The following is a 23,501-nucleotide window of genomic DNA, read 5'->3' on the forward strand; positions in this document are numbered from 1 at the left end:
TTATTTTCAAAAAATTTCTACTTATGCTTCACTTTATGTCAGCTTGATTTATAGATCTTCTTTTTGTAAGGTCTTTATCTAGTCTACCAGTATTAACTGACCGTTCTATTTTCTTTAAAACTTGTTTTATAGGGCTAAAACCAAACTCATCCTGGGGCCAGGCTAGAATTTCTGTCCATGTTAATAAATTCATGGATCTTTGGTGAAAGCAAAAAAACCTTAGGAATGTAGATTTGCTGACCTAGGCTTTAAGTCAGTTCAGTTACCATAATTCATTCATTATACAATGTTTATTGAGCTTATACTATTTGTCAGACATTATGTTAGGCACATGAATATATGCCAGAAATCAGCCTAGGGAAGAGAAAGACCTTTGGCTCAAGCCAGACATTCACACAGGGCCTCAAACTTAGCCTTTTATCCTTATGCACAAATGAATTTTTATATGTAAATTAGATATGTATAATAGCTTTACTGACATATAATTAACATACCATAAACTCACCTTTTTAAAATGTACAATTCAGTGGTTTTTAGTGTATTCATAGGGTTGTGCAACCATCACCACAATTTAATTTTGGAATATTTTCACCACCTCTAAAAGAAACCCTATACCCACTGATCTTACATCCTACAATCTTACTAAATTCATTTATTAGTTATAATAGTTTCTTGTGGATTCTTTAGGACTTTCTATATACAAGATCATGTCACTTGCCAACAGAAATAGTTCTACTTTTTCCTTTTCAATCTGGATACCTTTTATTTATTTTTCTTGCCTAATTGCTCTGGGTAAAATTTCCAGTACAATGTTGAAATGGCAAGAACAGATATCCTTCTGTTCCTGATCTCATAAGGAAAGCTTTTAGTTGTCTTTTTCCACTAAGTACAATGTTAGCTGTGGGGGTTTTTTGTAGATGCCCTTTATCAGCTTGAGGAAGTTCTACTTGTTGAGTGTTTTTATCATGGCCTCGTCAAATGATTTTTCTGCATCTATTGAAATGATCATGTGATTCTTATACTACACAGAGTTTATTTATGTAAATATTTAAAATATGCCAAAATTATTATAATCCTCCTTTGGTTTTCAGTCATTTTTTAAAAAAAATTTTTAAGTGGGCTCCATGCTTGTAGCCCAACATGGGGCTTGAAATCATGACCCTGAGATCAAGATCTGAGCTGAGACCAAGACTTGGACACTTAACTGACTGAGCCACCCAGGTACCCCAGTCGTTTTTAATATATAAGGAACTTCAAAAACTGGGGCACCTGGTTGGCTCACTTGGTAGAGCATGTGACTCTTGATCTCAGAGTTTAAGCCCCATGCTGCGTGTACACACTACTTAAAAAAAATTTAAAAAAAAAACCCAAAACTGGATGAGACCAGGATCTCTTAAGATTTCTGAGAGATCCTGGATTCAAAGACTATTCCCGCACTCACAGAGTTTACAGTTAGGTGTTAACTGTTATAATGGAGTCCAGACAAGGCCAAAGGAAGTACAGTGGAAATCATACCTACATTTGTAAGGGGTGGTTAGGAAAGGTTTCAGAAATGATGTCATATGAGTAGATACTTAAAGGAGGAATAGAAATATTTGTGCGGGTCAGGGGAAGGACTTCAGTCAGAACAAATGTAGAGAGTTCCTTTTATTATTCAGCCATGAGAAAGAAGGAAATCTTGCCATTTGTGACAACATGGATGGACTTATGCTTAGTGAAATAAGTCAGACAAAGAAAGACAAACACCATATGATCTCATTTACATGCAAAATCTAAACAAAACAAAAAAACCAAGCTCTTAGATACAGAGAACAGATTGGTGGTTGTCAAAGGGAGGGTAGGGTTGGGGGGTGGGAGAAATGGGTGAAAGGAGTCAAAAGGTACAAATTTCCAGTTCTAAAAGAAATAAGTCAGGGGGATGTGATGTATAGCATGGCGACTATAGTTAAACTATACTGCATATTTAAAAGTTGCTTAGAGAGTAAATCTTAAAAGTTCTCATCACAAGAAAAAAAATTATGTATGGTGATGGTTGTTACCTAGACTTATTGTGGTGGTCATTTGCAATTTATGCAAATATTGCATCATTATGTTGTACACCTGAAACTAATATAAATGTATGTCAATTATATCTCAATTTAAAAAATGTGGCTTTCAAGAACTGTTCAGTGGTATACTTTCATTTTACACTTGTCTTTATTTTTTAGATTCTCTGTAGTGAGCATATTCATCTATCTTAAGAAAAAAATACAAAATATTTTTCAGATAATATTTTTAAACAAAAATAGACAAGATTTTGCTTTAAGTTTCAAAGGGAAAATGTCATAATACCTTTCATTTCATCTTTCTCCATAAAAAAAATTTAAGTTTAAATATTTTCTAGGTTAAAGTGTGGGCAGCTAATAGCATTTCCTTAGAACGATTCTCCACAATCCCTTCATCTTGAATGAGTGAGAGATTTATAATCCTAATCTCTAAGGAAGAAAATCCAGTGTGGAAATGATATGCCCCAAATAACACTCCTGGACAGTGGCACTATTTGCCTTCAATTTTTGGGGCCTGTACGTGGGGCTCTCCCCTGCACCCCTTACCCTCTAACAAAAGTTAGGTCAACTCTTGAGAACCACTGATTAAAAGGCTGAGATTAGAGTGTGTATCTAATAGTAGTTCTGCTCAAAGTGTGGTCGATGGACCAGCAGAATCAGGCTCATCTGAAAATTTATTAGAAAGGTACACCTGGGTGGCTCAGTTGGTTAAGCATCTGCCTTCGGCTCAGGTAATGATCCCAGGATCCTCGGATTGAGTCCCTCATCAGGCTCCCTGCTAGGAGCCTATCTTCCTCTGCATGCCACTCCCCCTGCTTGTGCTCTCTGACAAATAAATAAATAAATGAAAGAAAGAAAGAAAGAAAGAAAGAAAGAAAGAAAGAAAGAAAGAAAGAAAGAAAGAAAGAAAGAAAGAAAGAAAGAAAGAAAGAAAGAAAGAAAGGAAGGAAGGAAGGAAGGAAGGAAGGAAGGAAGGAAGAAAGAAAGAAAGAAAGGAAGGGAGGAAGGAAGAAAGAAGGAAAAAAATAAATACTTGCACTCCAATCTAGACTTACTGAATCAGAATTTCAGGGATAATCTAGGGGATTTTTATGCACCCTCAAGTTTGAAAAGCACATGTCTAGAGGAAACTGGGCAAAGCGGCTAAGGGTACTCAAAAGGAAGGAGGTGCAGAGCTCCCCAATGTTCAAGGTATACATTTTTAAAGCATATACATTATTATAAAATAGTGTAAAGACAAAATTTTTTAAATACTATAAACAAGAAAGTATGGCTAGAAAAAAGGTCAACAAATTAGCACAGGTCTCAGATGAAAGGGAAAAAGGTACCTATAATTCATTCCTAGTTCCAAGAAGTTTGTTAAATTAAGGCTATCAGTTGTTGTTTTTATTTTATTTTATTTATTTATTTGCCAGAGAGAGAAGGAGAGTGAGAGCGAGAGAGCCAGCACACACAAGCAGGGGGAGAGGCAGGCAGAGGGAGAAGCAAACTCTCTGCTGAGCAGGGAGCCTGATGTGGGACTCAATCCCCCTGAGCCCAAGGCAGACACTTAACTGACTGAGCCACCCACGTGTCCCAAGGCTATCAGTTTTATATAGGAATTTGGGAACCATATGTACGCAGAACACATATTGGTTATATTTCTTTCAAACCACGATTGGCTTCTGGTGGGTGGTCAATTGAAGATGATGGGATCGCAAATTCAACCATTTACTTGAACCTGTTTCTACTTAGGAATCATGACTCAGCAGGAGAAACATCTTTATCAGAGGCTTTCAAACTGTGCTTTACAGAGCTCCCTCAGGGAACTGTGAGAAAGGGGGATGAAGGGGATGGAGAGAAAAGGAGGGAGAGATGACTAGGTTAGACTCTATTTCCCCAACTCCCTGCTTTCAACCACAACAGCTCAGATTTTATCTTTTTGTGTCCACTTTCTTGTGGAATATACTTGAACAAAAAACTCCTCTCTAAAAAAAGTTTGAGATTCTCTACTACAGATCTTCCCAACACAAAGCCACAGTTGTCTTTTGTTCTCATGAGACCAATGACTCTTGTTAACTATTACTACCATTTGGTTGTTAGAAAGGACTCACAAATGCATAATGAGGCAGGTGATTCTGCTTCCAGGCCTCCCTTCTCCAATCATTATCATTAGGGATGAAAAAACTAATGATGTTGTAGGTTGCTGTGTTGATGTCAAGCAAAGCACATTACATAAATCAGCCTATAAACTCAAACACTACATTACCTAAGAAGTTAACTACAGCTTTAAGTATAAAGAAAAGAGAATAATATTTTAGAAGAAGTAGACTAGCTCTTGTACAACCAAGGAAGAGATATGCCTCAAAGTAATCACCTTGAAAGACTTAATTCAGTACAGTAGTGTTCCTATTCAAAATACTTCTAGAACTCCTGGGACGCCTGGGTGGCTCAGTTGGTTAAGCATCCAACTCTTGATCTCGGCTGGGGTCTTGATCTCAGGGTCATGAGTTCAAGCCCTGTGTTGGGCTCCATGCTGGAAGTGGAGCCTACATTAAAAAAAAAAAACAATTCTAGAACTTCTATAAAAAATTTAAAAAGGTATGTATGTTTTAAAAAAAAGTTGAGGGCACCTGGCTGGCTCAGTCAGTGGAGCATGTGACTCTTGATCTCAGGGTCTTGAGTTCATGCCCCATGTTGGGTGTGAAGCCCATTTAAAATAAAAATTAAAAAAAATATATATATATATCAAAGTATTTCTAGAACTCCTCTTTTGGAACTGCAAAAAACCCATTAGCCAACTCACAAAATTGTGAGACATAATCAATCATTGTTTTAAGCCACTAAGTTTTGGGGTGGTTTGTTATATAGTAATATATAAGTGATACAGAAAAGTTTAAATCATTATGCTTTGGGGGATATTGAAAGGAAATTATTAGCGTTACAGAAAAACTAGCTATGCTGAACTCTGAGAGAATAGGTTGGTCTGGATTAAAAAAGCTCAGCTGTATCCTTTTTTTCTTTTTTTTAAGATTATTTACTTATTTGAGAGAGAGAGAGTGCACACAAGAAGTGGGGAGAGGCAGAGGGAGAGGGAGAAGCAGGCTCCCTATGGAGCAGGGAGCCTGAAGCGGGGCTTGATCCCAGGACCCTGAAATCATGACCTGAGCCAAAGGCAGACGCTTAACCAACCGAGCCACCCAGGCGCCCCTAAAACTTGACTGTATTCGTAAATAAATACAACACTTTAAAAAACAAGGAAATAATATATTTTTTAAAAGATTTTATTTATTTATTTTGGCAGAGAGAGAGACAGCCAGTGAAGAGGGAACACAAGCAGGGGGAGTGGGAGAGGAAGAAGCAGACTCCCAGCCGAGGAGCCTGATGTGGGGCTCGATCCTAGAACTCCGGGATCACGCCCTGAGCCGAAGGCAGACGCTTAACGGCTGAGCCACCCAGGCGCCCCAGGAAATAATATTTTTTAAGAGAACTCCATGATGAATGGGATCAGCAGTAGGTCCCTGACTTTCTTCTCTTGAGTTTTTGCTTTTTTCCTTAGGGTCACCTGAACCCTATCTATTTTGACTTCAGGAATACTCTGCTCTCCTTTTTTCTTTACCTGAGCATGGATAAAAATAACTTTCCATTTCTCCCTGAGTACACTAAATATAAGGCTACATTTTCTTTTTTAAAAAGAGTTGTACAAGAAAAGAAAGTACAAAAGTATAAAAACAGATAAACAAGTTAAATATAGATTTTAGAATACTAAGATAAGCAAGTTAAGTATAGACTTTGGATCCTAAGATAACTAAAGTCTAGCCAGAAGTTGGCTGGCCCTGTTTTTCTCTCTACCCAGTTATCAATCCACTGTCTTTGACTATTGGACCTCACACAAACCAAAAACACAGCAGATATTTCAAGGCTCAAAGTCTTATCTTCCTGGAGGAGATAAAAGACTGTCCTATTAAATCAAGAAATTCTAGAGGACAGAGGATTTCTTCTTGAAGTATCAAATTAATTTTTAAAAAATTTTAGGTATTTTGGTAAAATTCCTTTAAAAGTACACTTTTACTGGGGCATCTGAGTAGGTCAGTTGGTTAAGTGCCTGACTCTTGATTTTGGTTCAAGTCATCATCACAGGGTCATGGATGGAGCCCTATGTCGGGCTCTGTGCTCAGCAGAGTCTGCTTATCCCTCTCCCTCTGCTCCTTCCCCAGCTCCTGCTCTCTTGTTCTCTCAAATAAATAAATAAATAAATAAAATCCTTAAAAAAAAAGTACACTTTTACTTATATACTTTGTTTTACATATAGTATATAGGTTATAATTTAACTTTTTCTTTTTTTAAACTTTTTCTTAATGATTCACTACAAACACTAATTAATATACTAGGCTAAAATACAGTTTTGTTCTCAGTGTTTGTTAAGGACTTGCATACCAAATTATCAAACCCTTTTCTAGTCAATAGGCAAGAAAAAGAAATAAAAGACATCTGAGTCTCTGTTTGCAGATGACCTGTTCTTACTAGTAAAAAACCCTGAAGATTCCCCACAAAACTGTTAGAACTAATAAATTAATCTGGCAGAGCTGCAGACACAAAATCAACACATAAAAATCTGTTGTTTCTATACACCAGCAAAGAAAAATATGAAAAGGAAATTAAGAAAACAATTTCATTTACAGTAACATCAAATAGAATAAAATACTTAGGAATAAGCTTAACCAAAGAGGTGAAAGACTTGGACACTGCAGGAAGAAATGAAAGAAATGGAAGAAAACACAAATAAATGGAAAGATACCCTGTGTTCATGGATTGTAAGACTTAATACAGTTAAGATGTCAAAACCTGCAATATGTGACAACATAAATATACATTATGCTAAGTGAAATAAGCTAAGCATAGAAAGAAAAACATTATCTGATGTCACTTATATGAGGTATCTACATAGTCAAATTAATGAGTCGAAGAGTGAATTGGTGGTTGCCAGGGGTTGGAGGAGAGGGAAATGGGGAGTTGTTGTTCAACGGGTATAAAGTTTCAGTCAAGCAAGATGAATAAGCTCTAGAGATCTGTTGTACAACAATGTACCTATAGTCAACAATATATTGTTAAGTGTTTTTTCCACATTAATTAAAAAAATGTCAATACTACCCAAAGCAATTTGAAGATTCAATGCAATCATTTAAAAAATCCTAACAATATTTTTTTGCAGAAATAGAAAAATCCATCCTAAAATTCATATGTAATCTCAAGGAATCCTGAATAGCAAAAAAATCTTGAAACAGAAGAATAAAGTTGGAAGGCTCCCATTTCCTAATTTCAAAACTTACTACAAAGCTACAGTAATCAAAAGAGTGTGGTATTGGCATAAATACAGTCATACAGACCAATGGAATAGAACAGAGAGCCCAGAAATAAACTCTGGCATATCTGGTCAAATGATACTTGACAAGAGTGCTAAACGTATTCAATGGGGGAAAGGATAGTCTTTTCAATAAACAGTGTTGGGAAAATTGATATCCACATACAAAAGAATAAAGTCGGGCTTTTGTCTTATACTATATACAAAAGTTAACTCAAAATGGATCAAAGACTTAACCATAGACATAAAACTAGAAAAAAACATAGGGGGAAAACTTTGTGCCACTGAATTTGGCAATGATTTCTTGTATATTGCACCCAAACCACAGGCAACAAAAGAAAAAACAGACAAACAGGATTTCACCAAAATTTAAAACTTTTGTGCATCAAAGGACAATCAACAGAGTGAAAAGGCAACCCACAGAATGGGAGAATATATTTGTATATCATATATCTGATCAGGGACTTCTATCCAGAATATATAAAGAACTCATATAACTCAGTAATAAAAAGACATATAACCCAATCAAAAAATGGGCAAAGATGGGGGCACTTGGGTGGCTCAGACGGTTAAGTGTCTGCCCTCAGCTCATGTCATGATCCTCCAGGTCCTGGGATCAAACCCCAAGCCAGGCTCCCAGCTCAGCAGGGAGTCTGCTTCTCCCTCTCTCTCTGCCTCTCCCCCTGCTTGTGCTCTCTCTCTCTCTCAAATGAATAAATAAAATCCTAAAAAAAATTTTTTTTGAAGAGTGAGTTTAAAAAAAATATGGGCAAAAGATTTAGACATTTCTCTAAATATAAAAATAGCCAATAAGCCCATGAAAAGATGCTCAGCATCACTAGCCATTAAAGAAATGCAAATCAAAACCACAACGAGATACCACTTCACATCCGTTCATCTGACTGTTATTAAAAGCAAAACAAAAAAACAGAAAATAACAAGTGTTGGCAAGGATGTGGAAGAACTGAAACACTATATTGCTGGTGGGAAGGTAAAATGGTACAGCCTGTGGAAAACAGTCTGCTGGTTCCTTAAAAAAGTAAACATAAAGTTACCATATAATCCAGCAATTCCATTTCTGGGTATATACCAGAAAGAATTACAAGCAGGAACTCAAACAGATATTTGTACACTCATGTTCACAGCAGAATTATTCACAATAGCAAAAAGTGGAAGCAACCCAAGTGTCGATTAACAAATGAATGAATAAAACAGAATGTGGTACATCTATTAATGACTACTATTCAGACTTAAAAAGGAAATTCAGATACAAGTTGCAAAGTGGATGAACCCTGAAGACATTATGTTAGATGAAATAAACCAGTCACAGATAATATGATTTAACTTAAGAGTAGTCAAATTCATAGAGTAATCCAGAGTAGTCAAGTTCATAGAAAAAGCAAGCAGAATGGTAGTTCCCAGGGGCTCTGGGGAAGAGGGAATGAGAGTTATTGCTTAGTGGGTATGGAGTTTCACTCTGAGAAGATGAAAAAGTTTTGTAGATGGATGGTGGTGATAGTTGGATAATAATGTGAATATACTTAATGTCACTGAACTGTACACTTCAGAATGGTTACAATCTCTCCGAAGAAGATATACAGATGCCCAAAAGACACGTGAAAAGATGCTGAATATCACTCATCATCAGGGAAATGCAAACCAAAACCACAATGACATATCGCCTTGCACCTGTCAGGATGGCTAAAATCAAAACACAAGAAACAACAAGTGTTGACGAGGAGAAAAAGGAACACTCTTGCACTGCTGGTGGGAATGCAAACTGGTGCAGCCACTATGGAAAACAGTATGGAATTTCCTCAAAAAATTAAAAATAGAACTACTCTATGATCCAGTAATTGTACAACTGGATATTTACCCAAAAAATACAAAAACACTAATTTGGTGGGATACATGCATTCTTATGTTTATCGTGGCATTATTTACAGGAGCCAAACTATGCAAGCAGCCTAAGCGTCCATACATAGATGAATGGACAAAGAAGACGTGGTATGTGTATATATTTATACACACATTACAGAATATATATAACAGGATATTATTCAGTCATAAAAAAGAATGAAACCTTGTCAGTTGAAACAACATGGATAGTGCTAGAGAGTATAATGCTAAGCAAAGTCAGTCAGAGAAAGACAAATACAATATGATCTCAATCATATGTGGAAGTTAAGAAATGAAACAAATGAGCAAAGGGAAAAAAGAAAGAAAAACCAAGAAAGAGACTTTTTTTTTAGAAGGGGAGAGGGGGAGGGGGAGAGAGAGAGAATCTTAAGCAGACTCCACGCCCAGCATGGGGCCTGACATGGGGCTCAATCTCATAACCCTGAGATCATGACCTGAGCTCAAATCATGAGTTGGACGCTTAATGACTGAGCCACCCAGGAGCCCCCAGACTCTTAACTACAGAGAACAAACTGATGGTTACCACAGGGGAGGTGGGTGAGGAGATGGGGGGAATAGGGGATGGGAATTCAAAAGTATAGTTATTATGATGGAAAAATGATTAAAGAAAGAATGGTTAAGGGGCGCCTAGGTGGCTCAGTTGGTTGGGCGTCTGCCTTCGGCTCAGGTAATGATTCCATGGTCCTGGGATCCGGTCCTGGGATCCAGTCCCACATTGGCTCTTTGTTCAGTGGGGAGCCTGCTTCTCCCTCTGCCTACCACTCCCCCTGCTTGTGCTGACAAAAAAAAAAAAAAAAAAAGGAATGGTTAAAATGGTAGATTTTATGTTATATACATGTTACCACAATTAAAAAAAAAAGTTAATGTGGTATGGGAAGCTCTGCTATGAATTAGACTTTTTTGTTAGAAGTGTACCCCATCCCACTCTCATCTCCACTCCTGACCATCTCTCTCAGAGCCATGCTGATCTCTGGCCACTCAAAATAATATGCTCTTTTGCATGACAGACTCATTTGACAGGTACTATACTATTATATGCCAGTGTCTGAGTGGGTGTTTTCTGGGTAACCCAAACACTGATCAATCAGACAATCTCTACAGAGCTTGCCGTTACCCTAATGTGTCATGAGCCATCCCAGTCAACTGACTTTTAATAGGGTGCTCAGTCATTGTGTATGAGTAACAGAAGAGAAGGGTGAGTTATTGTCCTAAGTTTGCAGAGAGAAAATTAGAACGCATAAGCCTTCCCATGAACTAGGGTTGCCAGATTTAGCAAACAAAAATACAGACACCTTGCTGTTTATCTGAAATTCAAATTTAACTTGGCATTTTGTATTTTATCTGGCAACACTCTGAAGTTCTGGAAGTTGAAGAGAAAATAAATCAAATAATCCAGAGTGTTCTGGGCTTACTGAGGTCTTACTTGACAGGGAGTCTAGACAGGAAAAAGTAAAAAAGCTCCTTAAAAACTGGTTCCACTTCCCCCACCAAAAAAAAAGTATTGGTCTCCACATGCAGTGCCCGTGTGGACTCCACTCAGGAGCCCCTCCGTGCTTTGGGTTTCTATTATCCAAGATTTACTCTATAAAGACAGATCAGAGGGCGGGGGGGGGGGGGCGGGAAGAAAAATTGAAGAAGGACAAATCAAAGCTAGAAATGGGTGAGAACATACTCAACTTCCTGGCTTGGAAAAGGGACTTTCAACGCTTAAAAGTCAGAGGAAATAAAATTTTGACCTAGCTCAAAGTGGAAGAGAAACAAAGGTGTTAAGTATGGTACTTATAGCAGGAGGGGCACAGGTAACAGAATACAGGGAATAGTAGTGGGATCTTCTCCTTCCCCAAAGCCATACCACTGCCTCCTAAGGAACTCCAATCACTATTTGTACTTACTAATACTTTGAGCCCCAGTTACAATAATGTCACGACTGGTCAAGCAACTACTACTCAGCTTATCAACTCCTACAGCTTCCCAGCCATTGTTTCATCACTCTACAGAATCATCTACTTCCCCACAGAACCTGGGCCCAAACTGAGGTCTCTGAACCCTGTGTCACCTTCAGGAATCTGAATCTGTTCAGGTTATCCTCCTAAGAATCAACACAAACAGGTTTCAGGCTGTTCTTTGAGAATGCCATCTTTAAAAGGCTCACATTCTCATTTATTACTGACACTGTTCACATAGTGGTAATCCCTGTCTGACTCTGGTGTACTGAGATATAAATGGCCCAATATGGCCTGATCATACTACAGTAGTACTTAGGAATCTTTGATATCTATCACACTAGGCCTCCCTGGGACGTCTACCACTCCAGTCTCTGAGGGCCATTGGTGGGGGTATCCAGGAGCTAAAGGGTAAAATCAGTGAGGACTTTCATTCCTCAACCTGCCCTGAGACACCAGCTGACTGGCTACACTGAGTCAGCTTTGAAGGCTGTGGCTGACCTCCAGAATTCTTCCCCAGAGGGGGTAGTTAGTCTCTAGGGCAAGAGGAGCAGGTCACTTGGGCAAAGCTCTTTCAAGATTATCTGGGCAGCCTCTAAAGCACTTACCAATAAGAATTTCTGCAGCAGCCAGCCCTGACTTTTTTTTTTTTTTTTTTTGTAAACAGAAGATTAGCGCAAAACAGCTGATACATGGAGGGTCCTACCTGAATGAAATTAGATGCATGAATTGAAAGACTGAATATATTAAGTTTTAAGCTCCCTGCATGAGCATCACAAGTAACCCCCCCCATACTCTTCCTTTTTTCCCCCCTTCATGTAACTAGAGACACCTTTCCCACCAAAGCCCTCTGCCTCACACCTTCTACATGGGGCTCATTCATTCATTTACCCACCCATGAAATATCAAACATGTGTCAGGCACTGACTGTGCTTGGGCGCTGAGGATACAAATGAATAGTGTATGGTCTTTGCCTCCAGAACAGTCAGTCCCCTGGTGTCTGCTGGGCTAGCTTGGCAGTCCCAAGCCAGACCTGGGCACAGATCACCATGCCCTTCCCAGCAGGTAAGTGCAGCGGCGGGGGGACTGGCAAAATGTCAGGCCAAACGTTCTCCTCAGGTGAGAGTGACAGAAAGATCCTGTCCTGGCTCAGGTAGACACTGACTTAGGAACCAGGGGCCAAAGGGGCGGAGGGCTCCGAGGGACTGGCTGTGCGGAGGCCCCCGCCACAGTCCCGGGGCTGCGTGCTCAGCGACTGCCTCCCCAGGGCCGGCACACGAGATGTGGGTACAACGATGACAGCTGGGAGCGAGTCAGCTGAGGGGTGTCACCGAAGGGACAGTTTGAGGAGACGGTTGGGGTGGATCTGAGGTGACGCCCAAAGGGATGTTTGGTCCTTGGTGCTTGAGGGTTCAGCGGATGGTAGAGCCGAAGGGTCAGGAGGAGGACAGGATGAGGTCGGTACAGAGGGTGGGAGCGGGCGGCGAGGGTGGGGATGACCGGCCACGGACAGGGCTGAGGGGAATGGCGGGGGCACGGAGGGCTTTCTCCTAAGGGATCATTTGGAACGTGAGGGCAATGGGTCTTCCGGACCTCGCCAACCCGAGAGGCGTCCCTACCTCGTTTCTCGCCTCAGCGTGATCCTACGGTGCCGGCGGCGAGGGTGCTGGCAGCGGCGGCGGGGCTGGCGGTGTCTCGCGCCCTCCTGGGGTCGCGTTGCAGCTGGGACAGGCCGGCGCCCCCCCTCCTCTCCGGCCGGGTTGGTAATGTCCGGTTCCCCCTGCAGCCGCGGCGCCGATGGTCCAATCTGGGTTGCCCTCCTACCGCCCCTCCGGACGGCGCGTTGGTTCGGTCCTCTGGGCCGGCGGTGCTTGCCCACCTCCCCCGCTTCTCGCTGCGATGGGTGCAGCGAGTCACGCGCAGTGCTTTCCCGCGAGGGGAGCGGCGAGGCTTCGGCCGCGGCCCCGCCTTCTGCGGCCCCTGCCCCGCCCCTTCGGGGTGGTGCGCCGCAAGCGCGGCTCGGGTGCCCGGGAACCCAGGGGACTGCGGGTGCGGAGCTAATAGCTTCAGAGATACGTGTATTTGCGCGCCCACCTTCTCCTAAAGCAGCAATTCTCAACCTGACACCCCAGCAGAACCTCTTAGGGAAAACAGAAACTCTACCAGAGCAACAAAACCAAGGCTTGACCTCAGCAGAGACGGCCTGAATCAGGATCTCCGGAATGGGAGTGTAGTGGTCGTTGGGTGGTGCCCAGGCTTTGATATTTTTAGAAGTACTCCATGCATCGCCAGGGTTAAGAAGCTCTGGTAAAACCTGGAGCTGACGAAGAGTCTCTTTTTTGACCAAAACTTTAATCAGGCTCCTCTGAGTTCTCTGATAACTAGGCCTGACCTTGGGCTTCCCTGTAGAATCCAGTTTGAGCAAGAATCCTAAGGCCCTTTTGTGAGAATCCCCCATCTTTGGTATCTGACCACGCTCCATATCATCCACCCTGGCCTGCCTTTAGCAATTCGGCTGAGGCCCTTAAAGCAATTGCTATCTGTGGTCTGAATGTTTGCGTCTCTCAAATTCACACACTGAAATACCCCCAAAGACTATGGTATTGGGAGGTGGGTGAGGACTTTGAGAAGTGATTGCCTCTTGAGGCTGGAGCCCACATGAATTGGATTAGTGCTACAGAAAAGATCTCTCAGAGGTCCCTAGTCAAATCCTCCAGGTGAGGTTACAAGGGGAAGTCTGCTGCTAGAAGAGAGCCCTCACCCAACCATGCTGGTGAAGCGGGAGAGCTAGGTTCTTGTCTCTTGGAGTCGAAGAATGAATCTCGAGGATGAGGGAGAGTGAGTAAATCGATAGAAGTTTAAGTGAAGATACAGAAAAAGCTCTCAAGACCCGAGAAGGTTCCTAACAGGGTTGCCAATGAGGGCCTTTAGGGTTGGTCTTTTATAGAATGCTAACCAGGGCTCTTAAATCCTTTTGACATTTCTACTGATAACACCTTTGAGCAGGACTAGTGATAACACCTTCAATGGCTTACTTCCTTTTTAGGGTCTGGTTATTCTTTGTTGGTCACAGATGATTATCATAAAAAAAGACACCCACCCCACACCCCTAGGTCAGGGTGGTCCGGTTTGTCCCCTTATCTCTGGTTTCCCTACACCTCCACATTTTTGGGATTTCTATGAGCCTGATCGCAAAGCCCCCTATCTATCTCTCCCTACCTAGCCTCGCCTGTCCCTTACATGTGTGACATTCTTCCAGTGATCTCCCAACTGAATGTTAATACCTTGCTAGAGGGGAAAACAACCCTAACTTGACAATGGCCAGACCCCTGATATCTTGTAGGCATCTTGTAGGTCAGTCCTCTTTAGCAGATGAAGGTTCTTTTGAAACCTCCCTTTTCCTTACACCCCCCAACTCCCGAGTATATAATCAGCCACTTCTCAAGACCTCAGGGCAACAGCTCTTGCTGCCCACGGGTCCTGTCCCCATGCTTTCCTACCCACCATTTTGCACTGAAGAGGTCTCAAGAATTCTTTTTTGGTTGTTGGCTCTGGACCTCACACCACCGAACCTCACCTATGTTCCAAAACCCCATCAGTCCCCACTGTCCTTTTTGGTGTTTGAGTTGAACTCAATCTCTCCCCCACTACAAGACCCCATTGCAATGGGTCCCATACCTATTGTAATGCCCCTTAAGGTTTACTCTACCATCTTTAACAAGTATCACGAAAATTTTTTTCTTTAAGAGAACTCATGCTCTTCTTCTCATGGCAGGCGGGATGTATATGGGACATTGGGAATCCTGTCTCCATCTTCCACGCAAAGTGGGGAGAGGGCAGGCAGTCATTCAGCAAATAGTTTTTAGAAGTTCACTGGTTTCCATACCCCCTGAAAGAGTTAGAGACTGAGACCCTACCATTCACAGAGTTGTTAGGTCAAAGTGATGAGGTTGTAGAATACAGGTGAGGTTCAGTGGGGTTGAGTTTGGAACTGATGACTGAGAAAGAATTCTTGAGATATCTTTGGTGCAAAATGGTGGTTTATTAAAGCACAGGGACAGGACCCATGGGCAGAAAGAGCTGCTGCCCCGGAGTTGTGAGGAATGGCTTATTATATACCCTCAAGTTGGGAGGGGGTTAGGGATAGCGTAAGTCTCTAAGGAATTTTAGAAGCAAGGTTTCCAGGACCTTGAGGGGGCTAGCTACTGTTGGGAAAAGGTTATTTATTACCATCTAATAAAACCTTAGTCATGAGACCCTTCAGATGTATATCGGTGGGCCATATGCTTGGGGGATGATTGCAAATATGTATCTTGGAGGGGGGGTGGTTAGAGATAAAGAAGTTTCCAAAGGAATTTTTATACGTTAAACTAGACTTACAGGATCTTGGTGGAGGGGAGGGGGTCAGGCTAGGACTGCCTTTTGCCCTTAGCAAAGTATTAACATCGAGGCTGCTGAATTCCTAGAGGAATGTCACCATGCCTGTTTCAAGGACTTGTCAATGGGCTGTAGGTAGTAAGGAAATTTAACTGCATACATTCCCTTATGGAAGCTAGGTTACTGATTGCTTTGTTCTTGTAAACTGCTAAGACATTTGTAAACTGAGGGAGACTCAAGTCTTGCAAGAATGTGGTATCTATAGGTTAACTGTTTCTTTGTCCTATAGGGCAGCCAGGAGTGCCTGAGGAATGTCACATACATCCCAAAGAGGGGGGGGTGGGTTGCAGGGTGTTAGCTTCTGCTTTGTCTTCAGCTTGCCTTCCATTCCCTCATCAAAAGTCAAGGGAGCAGATAAATGTCATACTGTGTAATGCATCTTCGGGCTTCACAGAAGTGGTGTGAGCTGAGTTTTGAAGAATGAGTGGGAGATAAAGGGTTTGGGGGAATCAGCACATGCAAAAGAGCAGACGGGTAAAATAACTGATATTATTGAAGTGTAGGGTATAATGGAGCGAGCACAGCAGAGATGGTCAGGCATGTGATGAAGAGCCTCCTATGATATACTGAAGAGTTGGAGCTCATCCTGTAAGCAGTGGAGAGACATTGAAGAGCTTTATGCGGTGGGAGGAATGACAAATCACATTTGAATTTTAGAAATAAATTCTGGGGGGCGCCTGGGTGGCTCAGTCGTTAAGTGTCGTCTGCCTTTGGCTCAGGGTGTGATCCTGGCATTCTGGGATGGAGCCCTGCATCAGGCTCCTCCACTGGGAGCCTGCTTCTTCCTCTCCCACTCCCCCTGCTGTGTTCCCTCTCTCGCTGGCTGTCTCTCTCTCTGTCAGATAAATAAGTAAAATCTTAAAAAAAAAATAAATTCTGGGGGTGAAGTGGAGAGGGCTAGGACTACCAGTAGGGAGACTAATGAAAAGCTGTATGTTTGTACAGTTAAGTGGTCCAGAGTAGGGACTTAACTCAAACTAGGCCAATTAGAATCCCTTCCCTAAAAATTTGGAAATGGGGGAGAACTACACCCTTACTCATGGCTGGACTTACAATGGAAATTTGAGAGCTGTGACCATCTTTTACTTGCCAAATGGCCTAAGTAGCAAAGAAAACCAGTTTGCTGAGAAGGACCAATCTGTTGCAAAGAGAGGAGCCAAGTCTAGACACAAAGAGACTACTCCTGAGGTTCTTGGGTGGGTTCCTCTTCTGAGGTTTAGCTTGATTCCTGCCTTGGGTTCACGGCACATCTTTCTATCCTTTCATATAGTCTCATTTTTATCTTCAGCAAACATAGGTTACTTCCTGTTATATGTGGTAAGGAATTTTTAAAAAGATAAAATCATGAGTCTTATACAAACATAAAATAAACTCATATTAAAACTCACTAATTAGTGAGGGAGCCAGTAAGATACTAAAACTGGTTCAGATGAGGATTTGACTTTCATAAATGTATATTTCCTACCAGACAAAATTAATTTGCATAATCAGGAACAGGAATCATTTGCATTGTCATGGGCAGAAACATTTTGCATTATTACCAGTACTCAGATTTGCACTTTAGAAATCTCACTCTAGTAGGATCATGGATATTGAAATAGAGGAAGGTAAAGAGACCAGTTAGGAGACTCTGTGGTAATTATGGTTAGAAGCGAGAAGCTCTAAATTAGAGCAGTGGCTGAGGGGTTAGAAAAGAGGAGAAAGATTTAGGATATAGAATCGATAGGACTTAAAACAGAGGCCCCACTTCCTGAAACTATGTGACCTTTCAGCTACTGTGCTCATCACTGACTTAGTTTCTTAGAGTTCTAACTCTAATTTCTAGAGAGACAGAAGCTATAGTGAGTTATATATTCACTCTTGGCCAATTGTGTCTAAGGGTAGTGGAGTCAACTGGCACCAAACATGACCACCTAAATTCACCCCTTCGTCAGGAGCTGTGTGGGAATTCAGTAATCTATGAATTTAGTACCCTTAATATCAGAGAAGAAGCCACTGAGTAATCCATAGGATCATTTGAAAAACCAGTGTTTGCATCTTTGGTAGCCAAGCCATGAAGTCCTTTGATTCTACCTTCAAGACATATTCTCTATTCATCCACTTATTTCTCCTCTGCTTCTATCCTAGTCCAAGACACCACCATGCCATGCCTAGACAACTGTAATTGCCTCCTAGTCTTCCTGATGTCACTTTTGCACCCCTATTGTCCATAGAGCAGCCTGAGCAATTTTCAAACTGGCTTTAAAGCCCTCTGCTGTTTCCCATCATATCTATCTAAATGCCCTTCTCTTTGCTCACCATGCTTTGTCTACACTGGCTTCATTTTCATACACACAAAGCTTGCTCCTACCTTAGGGACTTTTAACTAGCTATTTACTCTGCCTACAAGGCCTTTCCATCAGGTTTTTGCAAGGCTAGAGCCTTCTAGTCATTTAGGTCTCATTTCACATGCTACTTTCCTCACAGAAAGGGCTTTTCTGACTATTAACTATAAAGTAGCTCCCCCTCCCTCTTCACAGTCCCTCACTGTTAAAGTATCTTCATAGCACTTATTATCTGAATGATCTTGTTACTGTCTCTCCTACTAGAATGTAAGATGCATGATAGTAGAAACCTTTTGGATTTTTGGCTTTCACTATCTCCACATCTACAACAATGCCCAGATCATGGTGATGCTCAGTAAGTATTTATTGTATGGATGGATGAATGTGGTGGAGAGTGGGAGAGAGGGAGAGAGAGAAACTGGAACCTTGTAAGATGGGATTTGCGGGATGGGATGACTATAAAACCATTTTACTTTGTCTTCCACTCTTGAAACCCACTCCATGAGACTGCATATTTCATGAATTTTCCAGTCATTTTTAGGCAACAACCTGTACTTACCAATTTGTTTTACTTTAATAATTAAAATGTCCACACAATGAAATAGTTTTTTAAACTTCAAATTTTAAAATTATGGTTTTTCCTATCTCTGCTTGGCCCTACTATAGGTGCCCATGTTTAGTGGGAAAAGGGGGTGAGGCTTAGTAGATGTCTATCGTTTCTCCCTTTCCCCACTTGCTAATCTTCTTTCTTCAGAGTTTGAACAGGGTGGAGGGGGAGGAGATGAGGAAGGTTTTTGCCTTGACTAATGCTACCACAAACTAGTTTTAGTGCTTGGCAGGTATCTAAAACTGACTCTTTCTCAAGGAGCCCTTTTGTAGGTTCTTCAGAGATTCCCTCTCTATTGGTAGAGATATTTCTCCTATACCTAGTTACTTTAATGTGGGTGTACTCAGTCTAGTTGGTCACTTATGAATCCTTTAGAAATCTCTAAGAATTAGGGGTGCCTGGGTGGCTCAGTTGGTTGAGCGTCAGAGTGTTGGTTTCTGCTCAGATCATGATCTCAGGATCACGGGATCACTGGGCTCCACGCTCAGGGAGGGTAGTCTGCTTCTCTCCCTCTGCCCATCCCCGTGCTTGCATGCATACTCTCTCCCTCTCTAAAATAAATACATGAATCTTAAAAAAAAAATCTCTAAGAATTAAAAAAACCCAACTTTATTGAAGTATAATTTACATACAATAAAATTCACAGATATTAAGTGTACAGTTTGATGAGTTTTGACAAATATATACACCCATGTAAACACTTCTAAAATAAAGATCTAGAAAATTTACCTCATGCCCCTTTACAGGCAGTCAATCCCACTCTCAGGCAACCTTTTATCTAATCAGAAATTTCTAAGCATTTGACAGCAGATCTATTGCTTCCTTTTGCTGAGATCTCAACTTTTCAGATGGTCTCTCTGACAGGATAAAGAAACCCTAACCAGGTCTGTTACACAGCCCATACGTGGTCTATGGGGAGTTTTCATGCATCCCTTTGTCCTGAAAAACAAAGGGAGTGTAGGCCAATCTCACCACACCCACCTCTTCTAGCTCTGTCATAAAACTGATAGCTAATTGTTCTCCTGCTTTTTAGATTTTCCAGATATGAGTTAGGTATGTGTTCTCTGTATCCCCAAACACATTTATCATCAGTCTCTCCAAATAATTTCCTTAAAACCCTCTCAGCTTGAACTGAACTGCGGGAGGGACTCAAAGCCCACTAGCAGTTCTCTCCAAAGATCCCTTATCAATGTCTGAAGCCCTTTTCTCAAGGTCGGTGAGGTGATTAAAAATTGCATACTTGTTTTTTACACTCCCCTTTTCCAAGTCTTGCATGGTCATCTCGCCCCTCAGTTTGGGATGTGGCATATGCTGTCTTGGATCTTCAGGAGAGATGGAGGCTCATATCCCCCAAGATGCACATAAACTACCAGGAGAGGATGCTGATTGTTCAGGAGCTTTGGGGGATACTATAGGTCCAAATTATTTTCTTACAAATGCCTTATAAGGGAGACCATGAGTGACCATGTTTCATAAAAGAGACCCCTAAAGTATAACTGAACACTAGGTACCAAAGGATAAGATTTGTTTTGAAAGGACAGGGTAAGAGGCAAGTTTAGGACAAATGAAAGGTAGTAGATTTTATTAATTTACTCATTCACTGAAATACATTAACAATCTAAATGCTAGTACTGAATACAATAATGAAACAAAATTCTCGTCCTCAAGGAGATCACCATGGTGTAGTAGAGAAGACAGAGAAGTAAATCACAGCTAAAATAGGCATGTGAGTGATAATACATTCAAATCTTGGAAACTGAAAATAAGAGAAATATACAAGGTAGTCTGGTGCCAGGAGGAGGCGCCCAACTCAGAATAGGAGGTTGGGTGTCAGTGAAGGCTCCCAAAGGAAGTGATGAAAGCTGAGAGTGAAGAGCAGTTAGACATTCACTAGACAAAGGACGGAAGTTTATTCTGAGAGAATACAAAGAGCCAAAGCATAGAGGCTTCTGAAGACAATGGAACCTTTGAGGAATTACAGATAGTTTGCTATGGCAGAAATGAGAACATATACAGCAGAAAGTGGTGATAAAGCCAGAGAGGTAGGCAGCACCCAGGGAGGAAAACTGTGATGAGTCATAAGAGGATTTTGAACTGGAAAATGACATGATTTGATTTGTATTTTGAAAGGTCATTCTCTGTGGTATGGATAAAGGATTGGAAAGAAGCAAGAGTCAGAGGCAGGGAGACCAAAGAGGCAGATGTTGCCATAATCTAGACAAGAAATGATGAAAGCAGGAGGACTGGGGATGAATAAGTAAGGGACATATTTGAAGACATTTCTATGATAGAGTATATGTAACTTGGTAAAGAATGGACTGGATTAAAAGAAGGAAAGGGAGGAGTCCAGAAAGACTTCCAGGTTTCTGGTTTGAGATAGTGGGTGGTGATGCTGTTCAGGAAAGAAGAAAACCAGGCACCATCACCTTTATCTAGTTCCAACTATTCTGAGTTTTGAAGGGTGCCTAGGAGTTTGCTAGATGAAGAGGGGGGTGAGGGAAAGCATTTTAGGATATGAGAATAGCATGTGTGATGACATAAAGACCAGAAGTGACATGGCTGGAGTGAATACAGATGGGGGGGGGTGGTAGTGGAAGACAAGGCTAGAGAGTGCCCAATAAAATGTCCAAATTTTAACTTTATCTAGAAGGCATGGAAAGCCACTAAAGGGTACAAAGCTGGGGTTTAACATAATCAAGTTTGCTATTTATAAAGACTACTCTGGAAGTAGTATTGGTGATGCTTTAGATAGGGGAAAACGAGGAACGTGAGTTGGGAGATTTTACGCAGTAATTCAGATGAGAGATGATTAAAGTCTGAACAAGAGTAGTAATAGTGGAGGGAACTGAAAACAAGACATAATAAAGAGGCAGAGTCTACATTACTTGATGACTTACTAGACATCAGACTAGAGGAAGAGTATAGGATGATTTCCATCACTGCCTTGGGTGACTGGGATGATGGTGAGAGCATCCTGGGTGAAGTTTTGGGGAAAAATGATTAATACACGTTGGTGGATTGAGTGTGAATTTCCTAGGATTCAACTAAATGAAGGGTTTCAGAATCAGTTTAATAAATGGATCTGGTTCTAAGAAAGATCTAAGAGAGTTTAGAATCTTCTTTCTATTGGTAAACGAAGTCATGCATTTGGATGAAGTCACTCAGGAAAAGCATACTGAGAAAGGTAAGTAGAGAACCTAGTACTAAGCTTTGGCAACCAATATTTAAGGTGTGTAAAGGGGATAAAGCTATATGGTTAAGGGATGTGGTCACATTGAGGCCAAGACAGAGTTTAGCAATAAAGGGCAGAAAAGTGAAATGAAGCTGAAGAAGGAGAGAAAGGGGTTAGGGATCTGTGGGCCAATGATATTGCTTGGATGTTATTGTCACTGGGATCCAACAGATCATACACATCTCTCCACTCCAAATAAGCAATTTATTACTCCATAAACTTCTCAGGAACAATTTCCCAAGTACATACAATTTCTTCTCAAGGTAATTTTATGGAATGAAGACAAATATTCATCAATTGTGGCTTATACCCCTCAAGAAAGGATTTTTAAACATCCTCCACAGTCTCCCTCTCCCAGTTCTAAAGCCTGAAAAGGTGTCAGTTCTTGGGTCAAAGGGGTCAAAGAGAGGGGAAGAAGGCAAAATCTTGAGCTGTCTTATCAAGGCAGGAACAAGTTTTTTTGTTTTTTTGGTTTGTTTTTTGTTTTTTTGTTTTTTGTTCAGAAGCTCTCCTTCAGCTTTTTATGACCAACTTTTCATAGCTGCCTCCTCCGTTTGAGACCCAGGGCCAGCAAAAGACTTACTCTGAATCCCCCAGATAAACCTGAGAAGGGTATCTGGGTGGGATATGTTTGTGTGGGGCCCTGGCAAGGTTTATAGTTGCTCTGGGTATGGGAAACAGGGCCCAAAGTAAGATTCTTAGGTTGTATTTTTTTTTTTCTCTTTCCCACATTGCCCCTCTTCACTCACCACTTCCATATTTGCTTGTCTGGATTAAAACTTGGAAGGGTTGGTGGAAGGGAGGCCTGACGTCACTTTTTCTTGAAACGCTGCAACTCTGACAGATATCTCGAGGCTCTTTCTTTACCTTTCCTTGCCTTACCTGGGCACAGCCTTCTGGGGAATGAAGAGGCTGAGCCCCTGGAGTGAGAGCGGAAAGGCAGGTTTATGCTAGTTTCCCCTGGGCTCTAATCCATCCTTATTAAGTTGTGTGAATACAAGGGAGGAAGAGCAATGACTGATTCCTTTGGGATTTCTGTAAGGGCCTCTACTTTTTAAAAGGAAAGCTGTTTCTCATGAATAGCTTGTCCTTCATTGTTTTGCCAGAAGTGATGAGGGCCCCAAAGCCCTGTTTGTGGGAGAACGCATAGGCAGAACGTCGAGAGCTTGCATGTTTCAGTTTGGTCCGGGTAGGGGGTGGCAGTGAACGTCTCGTGCAAAGATGAATTCTGTCCATAATCTATAGCCAGAGCATGGAGGACAGGGTTTTTATCCACAGAGGCAAAGGCAAAGAGGGCCATAAATTATATCTGGGTAGATTCCTTGTTCCACTCACCTTGTCCACGTCGACAGGCCAGAATAGTGGTTTGAGAAATTGGTACCCAATCATAGGCAAAGTACAGAGGACCACGATGAGGACAATAATCAGCCACATCTGTGGCAGGTTCAGAGTGTTCCTGGCCACACCTGTAAACAATGAGGTGGGGGAAGAAGGCTGAACCAGAACCTAGAGGAAGGGGACTGTCAGCCAGAACTTAGATATCTCTCCATTCCAAAGAAGGAAACTACTGGTTTGGAGACCATTAAGTTTCCTAATAATATAAATGCAAAAAAATTACAGTGACGTCCTTTGCACAGCCAAAGTCACTGTGA

General features: G+C 41.5%; 2 protein-coding genes across 3 annotated transcripts in view; both read right to left on the minus strand.

Annotated features, from left to right (window-relative positions):
- RUSC2 (RUN and SH3 domain containing 2) overlaps positions 1-13,180 on the minus strand; it is a 68,021-nt gene extending 54,841 nt beyond the window's left edge. Inside the window, exon 1 of one of the 2 annotated variants that reach the window (XM_045780802.2) lies at positions 12,869-13,180. The gene's annotated coding sequence lies outside the window, so the exon portion shown is untranslated. The remainder of the gene's footprint in view (positions 1-12,868) is intronic. The other variant, XM_045780798.2, reaches the window with a different exon arrangement.
- A 6,056-nt stretch (positions 13,181-19,236) lies between these two features.
- The window catches only part of LOC123781345 (phospholipid-transporting ATPase FetA-like), a 102,884-nt gene continuing 98,619 nt past the window's right edge, over positions 19,237-23,501 (minus strand). Inside the window, exons 27-28 of the mRNA XM_045780807.2 lie at positions 23,185-23,315; positions 19,237-23,088 (exon numbers count right to left, since the gene is read on the minus strand). Of these exons, the coding sequence (XP_045636763.1) occupies positions 22,897-23,088; positions 23,185-23,315 (323 nt within the window). The 3' untranslated portion in view covers positions 19,237-22,896. The remainder of the gene's footprint in view (positions 23,089-23,184; positions 23,316-23,501) is intronic.

Source organism: Ursus americanus, chromosome 18 (genome assembly GCF_024610735.1).
Source record: "Ursus americanus isolate L20-20 chromosome 18, mUrsAme1.1.p, whole genome shotgun sequence".
Taxonomy (NCBI): domain Eukaryota; kingdom Metazoa; phylum Chordata; class Mammalia; order Carnivora; family Ursidae; genus Ursus; species Ursus americanus.